General features: G+C 42.9%; 1 protein-coding gene across 1 annotated transcript in view; it reads left to right on the forward strand.

The window, feature by feature from the left end:
- Positions 1-16720, forward strand: part of CHN2 (chimerin 2) — a 300816-nt gene extending 284096 nt beyond the window's left edge. Inside the window, exons 10-13 of the mRNA XM_021689532.2 lie at positions 1279-1356; positions 9724-9861; positions 11513-11618; positions 14903-16720. Coding sequence (XP_021545207.1) covers positions 1279-1356; positions 9724-9861; positions 11513-11618; positions 14903-15074 — 494 coding nt within the window. The 3' untranslated portion in view covers positions 15075-16720. The remainder of the gene's footprint in view (positions 1-1278; positions 1357-9723; positions 9862-11512; positions 11619-14902) is intronic.
- The last annotated feature ends 431 nt before the right edge of the window (positions 16721-17151 follow it).

Here is a 17151-nt window from a genome sequence, read left to right on the forward strand (position 1 = left end):
TCTAGTCCATCCTTCATGACTTCCTTCAAAGATGGCTCTTCAGTAAGGTCTTCCCCCTGGACCCTCCCACCAACAGACAGGCTGGGCTTGTGTTCACTGCCCAGTGCTCCCATGTGCCACTGTGTCCTTGCCTGTGTTGTGTGCAGGTCACAATCACAGTGAGGCACGCTTAACGTGTACTGCCGACTAGAAGAGGATGACTCCAGGTGTCCTCAGGTGGGCCGACCCAGTTGATCAGTATTGGCAGCCTGGGCAACTGTACAGAGACAAGTTCTGAGACTGAGTGGGGCTCGGTGGGGGACGGAGCCAAGTCCGTAAGAAAGGTCTCTGACAGTCCCAGGAGGAAGGGTTGGCAGGACTTATGCAGTGCAGTTGTTGTCTCTGATGCAGACCCTTATGTACGGCAGGTAGCATATACTTGATCGATGGTTCCCAAATGAAGGACAGGAAAGTATGTCATCAAGAGCTTGACAAGAGTACCCTGCACCAGCTGTACCAGCTACTTGTTTGCTTGTTCTTGCCATAGCTGGAATTTGAGGGCAGCTCGTTTCTGACTTGGAAGGTCTGAAATCTGACCCTCTATCCCTTCTGATACCTTTGGGACCTGGCAAGGCCTTAGGACATATCTTAACAAATCCCTAAGATCTAGGAGCAGAAACCATATCTCTTTCTTAGCCCAAATATACAGGGATCAAGTTTCCAGAATCATCACTAAAATTTTATTTTTCCCTATCTGTATGATCATTTATTTGAAGGTATAACAATTAAATCAATCATATTTAAACATTGAACATATCCTATTTACGATTAAACATAAAAGGCGGTAAAATTTAGATTGTTTCCATAAAAGCAGGATAATATGCAAGCATCCACGTACGTGTGTGTTCCTAGCACAGGGCTGCATGCAGCGTGGCACGTGGGCTAAGATGATGCTAGGGAGGAAGCAGGTTGCTGCCTGAAGCAGTGAAATCTCATCCAGCAGTCTAATGAACAAGGTAGCAGGAGACCGTGGTCGATGAGAATCTTAAACACAGGCTCACTTTGCGAAGCCAGGCAGGAAGACCAGATCCCCGAGGTCTCTACTGCAGCACAAGCAAATGAAGACAGACTTGCCTGGAAAACTGAGATGGACAAGCCCAGCTTCTGACAGGAGTGTGTGTAATATACAAGAGCACTGACTATATTTTGTTTATTTCCTGCTAGCACACAATGTAAATATGAAATTAGAGTCCTTTGTAGATGTTTCAGGAAGCTAAAGTCTGTCTCTTTGTTCAACAGGATTGAAGTCGGAAGGCCTTTACAGAGTCTCTGGGTTCACTGAACACATCGAAGATGTCAAAATGGCATTTGACAGAGGTGGGCTTATGCTCTTTTGAAGGCCAGATGACCTATCCTTAGCATGCTTTCTCTTGGAACCAGATTTTATTCATAGTGGGGATGGGTTTCAGAGCTACTGAGAGCCGTTCCTCAGGAAGCCAAGGAATAATGGTTTACAAATCACATAGTTCTCTGCCTTTCTGGGGGAGGTATTCCCTTAAAAACTGTGGACAAGTGACCACATGGGGAAGTGAGTTTAAAATACTTCTTGAATAAAATACTTCTTTGATGCCATTATGATTCTTGATTTGGTTGCCCAACATTTACGGTTGGTCCACATGGCCCCAGAGTGTCCTACACCCCCACCTGAGGGTCTTAGTGACTCTTTTCCTTCCCCCAAAACTCCAAAGAAGAAAGCATAGGATGGGGGTATGCCAAGCACTGAAACAGGGGAAGCCAGTGGAAGTCTCGGAGGTGACTTCTTTTGTTATTTATAACTGTGACAAATGCTCTCTAGGCCATACTATCTCTTGGGTCAAAAAACTTCGGAGCTCCTTAAAAGTACAGATCGCCTGGGCCCACCCTGGGGACCCATTCAGAAAGCTAAGTGAGCCCAAGAATCTGTATTTCTTTATTAATTTTTATTCAATGTATTTAAACAAAAAAACAGTTCACCCATTTTACCAACCCCTCACTGCTTGTCTCTTGCAACCACCAATCTGTTCTCTGTATCTATGAGCTTAGTTTCGTTTCGTTTTGTTTTAGATTCCATGTATAAGAGAGATCATATGGTATTTGTCTTTCTCTGACTTATTTCATTTAGCGTAATTCCCTCAAGGTCCATCCATGTTGTTACAAATGGCAAGATTTCACTCTTTCTTATGGCTGAAGAATATTCCATTATATATATACTGCATCTCCTCTATATTCACCCATCGGTGGACAATTAGGTGGCTTACATGTCTTGGCTTTTGTGACTAATGCTGCAGTGAACATGGGGGTGCACGTATCTTTCCGAATTAGTGTTTCTATTCTATATTTCTTTTTTTTTGTATTTTTTAATTTTATTATATTATGTTAGTCACCATACAATACATCATTAGTTTTTGATGTGGTGATCCACGATCCATTGTTTTCGTATAACACCCAGTGCTCCATGCAGTACGTGCCCTCCTTAATACCCATCACCGGGCTCACCCATCCCCCCTCCCCCCTCCCCTCTAGAACCCTGTTTGTTTCTCAGGTCCATAGTCTCTCATGGTTCATCTCTCCCTCCAATTACCCCCCCTCATTTTTCCCTTCCTTCTCCTAATGTCCTCCATGTTATTCCTTATGTTCCACAAATAAGTGAAACCATATGATAATTGACTTTCTCTGCTTGACTTATTTCACTTAGCATCATCTTCTCCAGTCCCATCCATGTTGATGTAAAAGTTGGGTATTCATCTTTTCTGATGACTGAGTAATATTCCATTGTATATATGGACCACATCGTCTTTATCCATTCATCTGTTGAAGGGCATCTCGGCTCTTTCCACAGTTTGGCTATTGCGGACATTGCTGCTATGAACAGTGGGGTGCATATGACCCTTCTTTTCACTACATCTGTGTCTTTGGGGTAAATACCCAGTAATTCAATTGCTGGGTCATAGGGTAGCTCTATTTTTAATTTTTTGAGGAACCTCCACACTGTTTTCCAAAGTGGCTGTACCAACTTGCATTCCCACCAACAGTGTAAGAGGGTTCCCCTTTATCCACAACCTTTCCAACATTTGTTGTTTCTTTCCCTGTCCATTTTGGCCATTCTAACTGGTGTAAGGTGGTATCTCAGTGTGGTTTTGATTTGGATTTCCCTGATGGCTAATGATGATGAACATTTTTTCATGTGTCTATTAGCCATTTGTATGTCTTCTTCAGAGAAGTGTCTGTTCATGTCTTCTGCCCACTTTTTGACTTGATTATTTGTTTTTTGGGTGTTGAGTTTGAGAAGTTCTTTATAGATTTTGGATACCAGCCCTTTATCTGTAGTGTCATTTGCAAATATCTTCTCCGATTCTGTGGGTTGCCTCTTTGTTTTGTTGACTGTTTCCTTTGCTGTGCAGAAGCTTTTTATCTTGATGAAGTCCCAAAAGTTCATTTTTGCTTTTGTTTCACTAGCTTTTGGAGATGTATCTTGAAAGAAGTTCCTGTGGCCGTTGTCAAAGAGGTTACTGCCTATGTTCTCCTCTAGGATTTTGATGGATTCCTGTCTCACATTGAGGTCTTTCATCCACTTTGAGTTTATCTTTGTGAGTGGTGTTAGAGAATGGTCGAGTTTCATTCTTCTGCATGTGGCTGTCCAATTTTCCCAGCACCATTTATTGAAGAGACTGTCTTTTTTCCATTGCATGTTTTTTCCTGCTTTGTCAAAGATTATTTGACCATAGAGTTGAGGGTCCATATCTGGGTTCTCTATTCTGTTCCATTGGTCTGTATGTCTGTTTTTGTGCCAGTACCATGCTGTCTTGGTGATCACTGCTTTGTAATATAGCTTGAAATCAGGCAACGTGATGCCCCCAGCTTTGTTTTTCTTTTTCAACATTTCCTTGGCGATTCGGGGTCTTTTCTGATTCCATACAAATTGTAGGACTGTTTGTTCCAGCACTTTGAAAAATGTCATTGGAATTTTGATCGGGATGGCATTGAAGGTATAGATTGCTCTGGGTAGCATAGACATTTTAACAATGTTTATTCTTCCGATCCATGAGCATGGAATATTTTTCCATCTTTTTGTGTCTTCTTCAATTTCTTTCATGAGTGTTTTGTAGTTCCTAGAGTATAGATCCTTTACCTCTTTGGTTCGGTTTATTCCGAGGTATCTTATGGTTTTTGGTGCTATTGTAAATGGAATCGTTTCTTTAATTTCTCTTTCAACAGTTGCGTTGTTAGTGTATAAGAAAGCAACTGATTTATGTGCATTGATTTTGTATCCTGCCACATTACTGAATTGCTGGATGAGTTCTAGTAATTTGGGGGTGGAGTCTTTTGGGTTTTCCACATAAAGTATCATGTCATCTGCGAAAAGAGAGAGTTTGACTTCTTCTTTGCCAATTTTGATACCTTTTATTTCTTTTTGTTGTCTGATTGCTGTTGCTAGGACTTCTAGTACTATGTTGAACAACAGTGGTGAGAGTGGGCACCCTCGACGTGTTCCTGATCTTAAGGGAAAGGCTCTCAGCTTTTCCCCATTGAGGATGATATTCGCTGTGGGTTTTTCATAGATGGATTTTATGAGCTTGAGGAATGTTCCCTCTATCCTTATACTCTGGAGAGTTTTAATCAGGAAAGGATGTTGTATTTTGTCAAATGCTTTTTCTGCATCAGTTGAGAGGACCATATGGTTCTTCTCCCTCCCCTTATTAATGTGTTCTATCACATTGATTGATTTGCGAATGTTGAACCACCCTTGCATCCCGGGGATAAATCCCACTTGGTCGTGGTGGATGATCCTGTTAATGTATTATTGGATCCTATTAGCTAGGATTTTGTTGAGAATTTTGGAATCCATATTCATCAGGGATATTGGTCTGAAATTCTCCTTTTTGATGGGGTCTTTGCCTGGTTTGGGGATTAAGGTAATGCTGGCCTCATAGAATGAGTTTGGAAGTTTTCCTTCTGTTTCTATTTTTTGAAACAGCTTCAGTAGAATAGGTCTTATTTCTTCTTTGAATGTTTGGTATCCAGGGAATCCATCAGGCCCTGGACTCTTGTTTTTTGGGAGGTTTTTGCTCACTGCTTCAATCTCATTACTGGTTATTGGCCTATTCAGGTTGTCGATTTCTTCCTGTTTCAGTCTTAGCAGCTTATAGGTTTCCAGGAAGGCCTCCATTTCATCCACATTGCTCAGTTTATTGGCATATAGTTGTTGATAATAATTTCTAATAATTGTTTCTATTTCCTTGGTGTTAGTCATGGTCTCTCCCTTTTCATTCATAATTTTATTAATTTGGGTCCTTTCTGTCTTCTTTTGGATAAGTCTGGCCAGTGGTTTATCAATCTTATTAATTCTTTCAAAGAACCAACTTTTAGTTTCATTGATCTGATCTACTGTGTTTCTGGTTTGTAATTCATTGATTTCTCCTCTAATTTTTATTATTTCTCTTCTAATGGGTGGCTTAGGCATCGTTTGTTGCTTTTTCTCTAGTTCTTTAAGGTGTAGAGTTAGTTGGTGAATTTGGGATTTTTCTATTTTTTTGAGTGAGGCTTGGATGGCTATGTATTTCCCCCTTAGGACTGCCTTTGCAGTATCCCATAGGTTTTGGACCAATGTGTTTTCATTCTCATTGATTTCCATGAATTGTTTAAGTTCTTCTTTGATTTCTTGGTTGACCCAAACATTCTTTAGCTTCCAAGTGTTTGAATTTCTGCCAAATTTTTTCTTGTGATTGAGTTCCAGTTTTAGAGCATTGTGGTCTGAGAATATGCAGGGAATAATCTCAATCTTTTGGTATCGGTCGAGACCTGATTTGTGACCCAGTATATGGTCTATTCTGGAGAAAGTTCCATGTGCGCTCGAGAAGAATGAGTATTCTGTTGTTTTAGGGTGGAATGTTCTGTAAATATCTATGATGTCCATCTGGTCCAATGTATCATTCAAAGCTCTTGTTTCCTTGCTGATTTTCTGCTTAGATGATCTGTCCGTTGCTGAGAGTGGAGTATTGAGGTCTCCTACAATTAACGTATTGTTATCAATATGACTCTTTATTTTGGTTAACAGTTGGCTTATGTATATGGCTGCTCCCATGTTGGGGGCATAGATATTTACAATTGTTAGATCTTCTTGCTGGATAGACCCTTTAAGAATGATATAGTGTCCTTCTGTGTCTCTTATTACAGACTTTAGTTTAAAATCTAATTTGTCTGATATAAGAATTGCTACCCCAGCTTTCATTTGAGGTCCGCTGGCATGGAAGATGGATCTCCATCCCTTCACTTTCAGTCTGGATGTATCTTTAGGTTCAAAATGAGTCTCTTGTAGACAGCATATGGATGGGTCCTGTCTTTTTATCCAATCTGCAACTGTGTGCCGTTTTATGGGAGCATTTAGGCCATTCACATTGAGAGTGATTATTGAAAGATATGAATTAATTGTCATCATGTTGCCTGTGAAGACGTTGTTTTTATAGATTGTCCCTGTAAATTTCTGTTGTAGATCACTCTTGGGGTCTTTCTCCTTTTATAAAACCCCCCTTAATATTTCTTGCAGGGCCGGCTTAGTGGTCACATATTCTTTCAACTTCTGCCAGTCGTGGAAGCTCTGCATCTCTCCATCCATTCTAAATGAAAGCCTTGCCGGATAAAGTATTCTTGGCTGCATGTTCTCCTCATTTAGTACCCTGAATATGTCTTGCCAGGCCTTTCTGGCTTGCCAGGTCTCTGTGGATAGGTCTGACGTTATTCTGATGTTCCTCCCTCTGTACGTAAGGAATCTCTTCACCCTAACTGCCCTTAAGATGGTTTCCTTGGTTCTAAGATTTGCGAGTTTTACTATTACATGCCGGGGCATTGGCCTGTTTTCCTTGATCTTAGGAGGGTCCTCTCTGCCTCTAGGACTCGAATGTTTGTTTCATTCCCCAGATTAGGGAAGTTCTCAGCTACGATTTGCTCAAATACATCTTCTAGCCCTCTCTCTCTCTCCACTCCCTCCGGGATTCCAATTATTCTGACATTGGAACACCTCATGGTGTCACTTACTTCTGTGATTCTATTTTCATGAATTCTGAGTTGTTTTTCCCTGGCCTCCTCTTTTCCCTTTTTATCTATTATACTGTCTTCCAGATCGCTTATTCTCTCTTCTGTCTCAGTTACCCTAGCTGTTAGATTATCTAGATTGGATTGGATCTCATTGATTGATAGCATTTTTAAGTTCTGCCAATTCACCTTTTATTTCTGCCCTTAGAGACTCTATGTTGCCATTAATTGATTTCTCCATTCTAGCCATTGTCTTCACAATTGCTAGCCTGAATTCCATCTCTGACATCTTGGTTATGTCTGTATCCATTTGTAAATCTGCAGCATAAGTCATAATCTCTGAGTGTTTTCTGTTTTGGGGGCTCCTCCTCCTAGTCATTCTGTTGATGGGTGTTTGAGGGAATGTATAGAGTCCAAATTATTGACCAGAACCCAAGCAAGATGCACCTGTTTTCTTGGGACGTTAGGGTTGCTGGCCTCTTGTTTTCCCGGCCTGTCTTCTGCGGGAGGGGCCTGCCGCGCTGTGACGCAAGCAACCCTGTTTGGGCGGAGTTGCCCTGCGCCACTGTGGTGGGGGATGGGCTCAGTGGGAATCAGTCTTTGGGGCTTTTGTTCTCTGGCGCCTTTCCCTGGTGGCTTTCCGCATCTCTTCCGCGAGTCAGAGCGAAGAGACCGTTTCCCACCCTCTGCCTCAGAGCAGAGAGACCTCAGTCTGTTCTTCAGTGAGCCCTCCAGGCCACACTGTCTCCGTTTCTGCCCTTGCTGCTATAAACTGCAGCGTCCTGGGATGTGCGCCCCTCCGCAGCGCTCCCAGTCCTGCCTCCAGCTCGGGGCACGTCTCTGCCCTTTGTGCTTCTAAAACCACCAGCCGCTCCCAGTTCGCGCACACGTGACTCCACCGCTTGGGGTTTCCACCCCCGGGGGTTGCAGTTCACCGGCGCGACCCCGGCACCCGGGTTTCCGTCTCGGAGACTGCCGTCTCGGAGGCTGCAGTTCGCATGTGCGCGACCCCGCCGGTCTGGTCCTCCACCCCGGGGGCTGCCCTAATGTCCTTTCCTGCAGCTACCGGTCTGCGAGTCTGTGCCCGTCCCCAGCGCGCGAGGCTGTCACTCACCAGCGGTGTAGGATCCCCACGTCCAGGCTCCCTCCCGCCGCCGTCTGTTTGTAGAGATCCAGATCTTCTTACGTCTCAGGCTGGTTTCGTGGGTGCTCAGAGTGGTCTGGTAGATATCCAGCTCAATTCCGGGGACCAGTTGAAATAGGGTCCCCTACTCCCCCACCATCTTTCCCCTCTCCACTCTATTCTATATTTCTATTGAACAGTCCAAATAACAGTAGAATCGAGGGATAGAACCCCTAGCCTACTAGATAGAACCTTCACTCTGTAAGAACACTAGACAAGGTCTCTGATGATCTGGCCTATCTTTTCAGGCTCGTGGCCAATTCCTCTGCCCTGTATACTTTGTGCCCCAGCTACACTGAAATACACCTTAGCTGTTTTCATGAACAAGTACCTTGGCTCACGTTGTTCTGTCCATCTAGAATGTGTTCACATCTCTGCCTGGCAGACACTTACGTATTAATCAGGTGTCCATGCAAGTCTTTCCTCATTCATGAATCCTCAAGCTGACCCCAAGCTGACCTAAGAGTCCCATTGTCTTTTCCTGTGTCCGCTCCCCACCCACCATGTTTCCACATCTCCAGCCTAGCAAAGCTTTCCATTTCCTTGGACTATGGAGTTGCATGCCTGACTCCCAGTCTGACTAGAGCTCTTTGAAGGGAGTGTGTCTTTTCTTCTTTGATTCACCAGCGCTTAATGGTGCCTGGCACATGGTAGAGTCTCAATAGATATTTGTTAAATATGTAAATAATGGGATCGGATGACCCATCTGCTGTACTCACTGTGTTCTGTACACCAGCTTTCTTTATCCTCAGAACCAAATTTGCTGAGACATTTGTTCTTTCAATTCTCTATGTAAAAGAAAATGCTAATCATCTCAATATGATTGAAACTTTCTTATCCAAAAAATGTATAATCTGTGACAGTTAAATTGGACTGATTTTTACTAATGGTAAAACAAAAAGTCAAAAAATGTTTTCAGAATGATTGCAAACATGGCTAGAATATGACATTACCCATACATGAGGGAAGATCAGAGTTTCCCAAATTAAAGTCCTAGGAACAGAAGAGAAAGAACTAAGAGAAATATCAGTGAGCTTGTGAGAGACAATAGAAACTGAAGACATTCAGCAATTATGATGTGTGTGTGATCTTCAAATCCAAATCCAAAGAATACTGGTGCAGCTATATAAAAGCTTGTTTTTTTATTATTATTATTTCAGATGAGATTGTTATTCTCTTATGAACATTGGTGTCTAGAATATGAATTACTATGCTAAGTTTCTGCCTAGCAAATTACCAGAGGCTGGGCCCAAAGAAATACAATAAGTCAATTTCACTGCTCTTTTGGCTGCACTTACCCTCAGACCCAAAATCCCTCTCGGCAAACCTCTTTTTGTTACTTCCTCCCCGTCGGTGTTACTAGAAGAGCAGTCAGCTGGGACTTGCACTGGCACATCGCGTTCACTGTTGGATCTTTTTGTTTTTTTCCTGGGCATGCTTCACCTTGGTGAAATAGGTCCTAATTAGGAATCAGATCACTGATTGTTTTTCAGATGGCGAAAAGGCAGATATATCCGCTAACGTCTATCCAGACATAAACATCATCACTGGAGCCCTTAAACTGTACTTCAGAGACTTACCCATTCCTGTTATCACCTATGACACCTATCCCAAATTTATCGAGGCAGCCAGTAAGTATTGAGAACTAACCTTTTATTTGTACCAAATTGTGAAGTGGAATGCTTTTAACTTCAGGAAAATTAAAACACACGACTGTTTAAATTATCCCATGAGCGCTCACTTTGCCAAGTGAGGGCACAATGGTACAGTTAATAGAAAGCCAGGCCTAGTTCACCAGCTGAGTTGAACCAGTACCCACCACCTCTGCTCGGCTAAAGCTGGGCGCCAGGCAGTTCTCTCTCCATATTGTCCCTTCTATGCTGGAACCGGCCCCGTCAGGGCTACTCTGTTATATGTTGAAAGCAAAAATGTGTCTCTGGTAAACAATCAGATGTTCTACAATGAGGACTGTATAGATAACTACTTTCATCCATTAATCACACTCCCATTGCTAATCGATTAAAGTTAGACCCCAAGCTATGCCCACTGATGTTGTTCAAAATTGACAATACTGTGTCAAGGACTATACCAGGACCTCTCAATAATATCCTCTGGTTTAAGCTTCCCATCTACCTGATGAGGCAAATATCATAATCCCCTTTCACAGAGCAGGAAAGCTAGTGTCCGAGAGCTGAGCTCACAGGGCCAGGAACTGAACATCATCATTGTTGGTCTTCCTTCAGCCCATGGTTGCTCATTAGTGTTTGGCACTGGTAGACTGCTGTCAGGAGGGAGGACCATATTGGGGTGGGAGGTAGGGGGCAGGGAGCGAGAAGTGGTGCTGCACCTTGCCCAGGAACATAGGAAAGAAGGGGAGAGTCAGCTGATAGGATGCATGGCATAGAAATCAAGCACATTTTGAGGAATTTCTTATGAAAAATACCTTTGAAGGTAAATATAATAATAAGATGCCTGATGGGGACAAACATGGGCAGGCTGGGATTAGTGCAAGATGCACTTTCCTGATGAGCTATGGCCCCACTTCCCGGTAAAAGCATTCTTTCCTGGGTCCTGGTAGTCCTGTGTGGAGAAGGTTCTGGCAGCTGGGTACCCTCTACCCCAGGAGGAATGGCAGGGGAACTTTCTTTGAATGACTGCCAATTCCTATCAGAGCCCTAAAATGCAGAAGCATGCATGTTTCCTCCCTTGGTGAATGTGCCTCATATCTACTTCCTAAGCCGGACTGTACAGCGGGGTTCAGAATGCCAACACTTTGGTGAACAGCGCCATGAGTGCAAGCTGCGCTCGTGGGCTCATATGGGCCAGCACCCCGGGGTCGTAGGGTGTATTCAGTCATGGAAGCCTTCCAGGAAAAGGCTTGTCAGACAACTGCAGGAGAACACTACCAAGTGTGATCCACTTTAAATGAAAGCTTGTGGTAGTGAGATCTCTAGCAAGTCCGGCATTCAGAAGATGAGCAAAACCATTTGGACCACCAGCAAACATCTCCAGGACTGCAGATTCCTGGGAGGGCAAGGACCATGCCCAGCCTCCTGTCACCCGCCCATTGGGTGTTCAATACATGTGTGGTTGCCAACCTCCAACCCTTTCTGGAAGAAGGCAAGACACAAATGCATTGATTAGTTTAAGTGAAATGTTACCTGAAATAGCATGAACTTATTAGGCTTCCCTTCCACCTGTAACCAGAACAAACCAAACTTGTTACTTCTCTGAAAACTTTAATGTTCCAGCATGGCACTGACTCATGTGGGCTCTTCACAGAAATCTCCAATGCCGACGAGAGGCTGGAAGCCGTCCATGACGTGCTGATGCTGCTGCCTCCGGCCCACTACGAGACCCTCCGATACCTGATGATCCACCTCAAGAAGTAAGCTGACAGCTCCTTGACACGCCCTCTGTAAACTCTGTCTGCCTGGGTCAGTGAACGCGTTAGGAAGAGTTAACAACCTTCCTCCCCAACCCGCTGAGTAGACAGACTCTCCTTTAAAGTGAACTCTGGGGCCTTCACTAGGCCAGGCCCATTTGTAACTGCTAGAACCCCGACTCTGTGCCCGGAGGTGCGCCACACACTTTACACGGGTTATCTCTGTGAGGTGGGTATTGTTAGGGGCCTCAGGTTACAGACAAGATTGCTGACGTTTAAGGAAGTAAAATAACTGATGGGAAGAGGTAAAGTGAAGCCAGGATTGAAATCCAGGCAGTGTGATTGAGAGCCCATGCTCTACCTTGACCATTTGTCTACACTGCCTCCATGTCTGCATCTGCCGCCCACACAAGCCCTATATATACTCTGTGTTCTGTTCTTCCTCCTTCTGCTCGTTCTAGTTCCGGACTCCTGAGCCTGCCTTGCTTCTGGGCAGGCACATTCCCATCCTGATCCCTTGGTTTTCTTGATGAATTGGTGACCTATCACCAAGTAACAAATTGCCCTCAAACTCGGAGGCTTAAAACGATAAAGATTTATTATCTCACAGTCTCTGTGATCAGGAACTCAGGTGTGGCTTAACTGGCTGCCTCTGGTTCAAGGCCTCTAATGAGGCTATGGCTGAACCCACGGCCAGGCTGCAATCTCAACTAAAGGCTCAACTAGGGGTTGAGGTGAGCTTCCAAGCTCACTCATGAGGTGCTTGCCTAGATTCCATTCCCCAGAGGCTGTGTGACTGGAGGCCTCATTTTCTTGTTGACTGTTTGCTGGAGGCCACCCTCAGCTCCCTGCCATGTGCGTCTCCCCACAGGCAGCTCACAAAATGGCTGCTGGCTTTCCTCAGAGCTAGCAAGGAAGAGCACCCAAGACAAAAGGTATAGTGTTTCCATAACCTAATCTCAGAAGTGACATCCAGCTGCTTTCACTATATTCTGTTTGTTGGAAGTAAGTCACCAGTCCAGCGCATACATTAGGGGAAGGGATCACACAATCCCTTCACACATACAAGAGTATGAATTACAGGAAGCAGGGATCACTGTGAGCCATCTCAGAAGGCACCCACCATGGAGGGCGCTGCACTGGGTTGTCTGTGTGACAGCACATAAGACGGATGGAGATGTTTGAGTATTTACAGGACCCTGGTTCCAGACTCTTTTACTGCAACTGTGGATCTCCTTTCTTCACTGTACATATATAATGGAGTCAGTGAGTTGGTCTTTGAGATGTTGGAGGGATCAGGGCATTTCTTTGCACCTTCCTCTGTGTTTTTGGAAGACACAAAAAAGTGGCCCATTCTTAGATAAAATGAACCAAAAATTGTCTGCACTGACTAGTTTACAGATGTATTCAAAAGTGAAAGGAAGCAAGTTGAGAATACTGTATAAACTCTTGGTGTTTAAGTTTTTGTTTTTTACCGTTTAAAACATAAAAATATTGTTGCTCATATTCATGGTGATCAGAGATGTAATAACATTTAGCTCAGAAGGTGTCCATTTTGATTAATCTATTGAATTTAAGAGTATGAGCAATTTTTGGATAAGTAACAGACTATGAATGCCAGCCTGGCTTTTAGTTAGCCATAAATTATTTCTTTAGAAAGAAATTAGTTCTAATTGTTACAGTTTGGAAGGCAAAGAATCATTATTAGGAAAAATGCTGATATGTCCCAGTTGAATCTTTAATGCCAATAATTTCGTATTTTTACCATGGAGGGTTTGTCAGCCACCTTGTTTGGCCAGGCGTGGTGCCTGACTTAATGGGTAGATGTGAGCAATTTGATAATGAAGAATGTTCCTCTTTTCTACCTCCTTAGCTTTGCAACAGGAAAATAATGCAAGCTGAATTGGCCTTCCTAAAAGAATACTAAGTGGCCAATCTTAATTAGCTCCAAGAGAATAAAAACAAAGGGATGGCCTTCTGTGTGGAACCTAAACATGTTTTAATCATATTTTGCCCTTCTGTGGATAACCTACTGTCTTTTAGTTCTATTACAAACATCCAAAAAAACCTCAATTCCTTAAAACAAGACTCTAGCAGACTGTAATTTTATCCCACTAGGAAGGTATTAAGCCAACTCTGGAGTTTGACTTTTATTCTTAAAGGCTTTGCTGTTCTCATCTGGATGTTGAAATGATGATTTTCAATTCCAACAATAATTACTGCTCCAGACCTCATCCTGTGGGAACTAGAAATAATGTCCAACTGTTTTCCTGTTTGGCCACATTCCAGCCATTCCCCTGTCCCGTGATAATGGTCTGGCTCTTCCTACGCTTGTGGCAGCCCCATCCTACAGTAACCTTGCCCCTCTGACACTAGGCCTGCCAGCAGACCCGAGATCTGTCCTCAGCTTCCCTGCCCGGGAGCATACAGACCAGCAGGAAGCAGCTACGGGGAAGAAAAGATGTCCATACAAGCCTAGACTAAAATCTGTATGCACCATGGGCCAGCTAAGAATCTGCTGCCCCTTTCAACCAATATCCCCTAATCACACTTCCACATTTATTTAGTAAGAAGGACTGATTTTCTAATTTTAAAGATGTGTCTCTACCAGATTCACTAAGTAATTCACTTCCACTGGCTGAAGGCAATGTCAACAATGTAAAAAGAAAAAAAAATCAGAAAGTTACCTTTTTTTAAAAAGCTTTATTTATTTACTTATTTACTTATTTATCTGAGAGAGTGAGAGCATGGGAGAGTGTAAGCAGGGAAAGGGGCAGAGGGAGAGGGACAAGCAGACTCCATGCTGAGTGCTGGGCCCAAAGTGGGGCTCAATCCCATGAGCCTGAGATCATGACCTGAGCCAAAATCAAGAGTCGGATGCTTAACCGACTGAGCCACCCACGTGCCCCCCAAAAATTACCTTTTAAAAAAATACCTTTCTAAAAGGGGCACCTGGGTGGCTCAGTTGCTTAAGCGACTGCCTTTGGCTCAGGTCATGATCCCAGAATCCTGGGATGGAGTCCTGCTTCGGGCTCCCTGCTCAGCAGGGAGTCTGCTTCTCCCTCTGACCCTCCTCCCTCTCATGCTCTCTCTCATTCTCTCTCTCTCAAATAAATAAATAAAATCTTTTAAAAATTAAAAAAAAATACTTTTCTATAATTCTGATTCTCAATTTTCTTTTACAACTTCCCAAACCAGAGAAATTCTTGGGAGCATACATGCATAATGAGTATAAAAATTCATCCGCAAGTCTATGTAACATCTCTGTGTATGTGTCTATTTTGCAGGGTGACAATGAATGAGAAGGACAATTTCATGAATGCTGAAAATCTGGGGATCGTGTTTGGGCCCACGCTGATGAGGTCCCCCGAGGACAGCACCCTCACCACCCTCCATGACATGCGGTACCAAAAGCTGATTGTGCAGATTTTAATAGAAAATGAAGATGTTTTGTTTTAATCCACCAGGGAAATGAGACGAATGGCCCCAGCCCCATCTTGTTGATAAGGCTAAAGGAACAAAAACACTTCTTACACTTGATTTCTTTTTTAAACAAGTGACAGAATTTCCTAGGACCGCAGTGGATTGTCAAGTCGGCTACTGTGTCTCATAGACACCCGCCTCCTCCACGTGAGAACAGCAGGGGTGAGAGTGACCAAAGGCCCTGTCTTGGGTCTTTGCTGTGCCTCCTACATATGTCTGTTTTGCTGGAAGAGTGATTAATAAATCTTTCTTTAACTTATTAAAAAAAACAAGGTAGATCTTTACACTTCAGTCTTATCAGTAATAAAAGGGAATTTAATTCATAGAGGTACTTGATACAGTTATACATTTTCCACTTACAAGAAGAAGACAATTCTATGTTAAATGTTAAATGAAACTTATATTGTAAAATGTATTTTTATTTTAGCTGCAAGAATGTTACTTTATTTCAGCAAATAGAACTCAATGCAGTGCATTGATTATGACCCTGTGTACCTTGTCCTGCTTCTTGCTGTGATCCCTGAAAAAGTTTACCATGAATGCAGTATTATCTTGACATACCTCTGTCCTTATTAGTGCTTTGCAATGGAAGTTCACCGGCCACCTGTGTCCCTGCTTTTGATAGGTTTTGCTGTTAAGCACGGGCATCTTGCAGTCGTACGGTATATGTTTATAGCAATTGTAGGATGGTCTGAAACATCCAGATTTTCTTTCCACAAAAGTTTTGTGAAATCCCAAAGTATGTTTTGGCATTGGTCAGAGTCTTTCCATATCATGTGTGTATATCCCAGAACATGCAGAATGTGGTCATTTTACATAAAATGATGTGGGAACACTGGTTGAATCTGGGCCATGTAAAAAGTGAGCACTTTCCCTATGTCTTTTCAGGCCAGCACTCGGAAGTAACCGATTAATGGCAAGTTGTATTGTTGTCACATTTCTGTATTTATGAAAAGCGAATTACTGATTACTGATTTTTTTCCATTTTTGTTTTATAAACAAGCCTATTTTTCAAAGTAAGAATGAATAAGTTTGGTTTTTACAAATATTTGTTCCTACTTGATAAAAGTAGCTCTGTATGGATCATAATTTAATATGATTTGATCGCGATAGTTCCATCTTCTGGGTTATAAATTTAGCTTAGCATGAGCTTTTCACAGCAAGATCTCTATATTTGGTAACATAGGTAAAATATTTAAAGCATCAAAACCTGTAAATTTAAATTTTTTTTCCTGAAATCCAACTACAATGTCTTTTCCTCTGATTGTCTGAGATGATCCATGTACTTACTGGCTAGTTTTATTTTGGAGTGACCAGAAGAGAATTACTGTGTGGTGCGTGAGCTGAAAGGAGGAAGGCAGTGCAATCGTCCTGGACAGTTCCAAGTACGCGGATGGACTCCGTTGGCACACGGGGGGGGGGGAGGGGTCAAAATGGTTCCTGGGTCCCTGCTATTATTGTTCCTCCCAACTGTACAGATTTGTTGGTTGTAGCTTATGTACTTCTTGATACTGTCAAAAAATTATCCGAAAATGGTTTTATTTTGTGAAGTGAATAATACTTTGTAATTTATGATAGTGTAAATGGAAGGAAAAGCATTAAATGTATTAAATTCTTCTGTCTATCACCTTGGAGTGTGCAAAGAAAATTGGTGTTGGGGAGTGGCGGGGGTGGGGGCAGGTTACGGGGAGACTATTTAAAACATTGCTTCCAGATGGGATTTGGCAATAGAGTTTCTATCCTCACCAAAACATGATGAGGAAACAGAAACATCCCACTGAGTCCCAACCCTCCTCCAGCTTCCCTCTGGAGAGCCTGCTTGAGATTAGGATTCTAATGCTCCCCCTTCACTGTCTCTAAGACCTGCTGCATTCATGTTTTTTTTCCATTAAGAGATGTAGTGTTTAGAGCAAATCCCCCTAGGTCATCTGCAGGAGGGCAGAACAAGAGTTCTGGAGCCAGAAAGACGAGCTCAAATCCCAGATCTCGGTTAGCAGCAGCAGATGACCTTGGGAATGAGTTTGCTCATCTGAAAAACTGGGGAAAATATTCT

This window comes from Neomonachus schauinslandi, chromosome 12 (genome assembly GCF_002201575.2).
Source record: "Neomonachus schauinslandi chromosome 12, ASM220157v2, whole genome shotgun sequence".
Classification (NCBI taxonomy): Eukaryota; Metazoa; Chordata; class Mammalia; order Carnivora; family Phocidae; genus Neomonachus; species Neomonachus schauinslandi.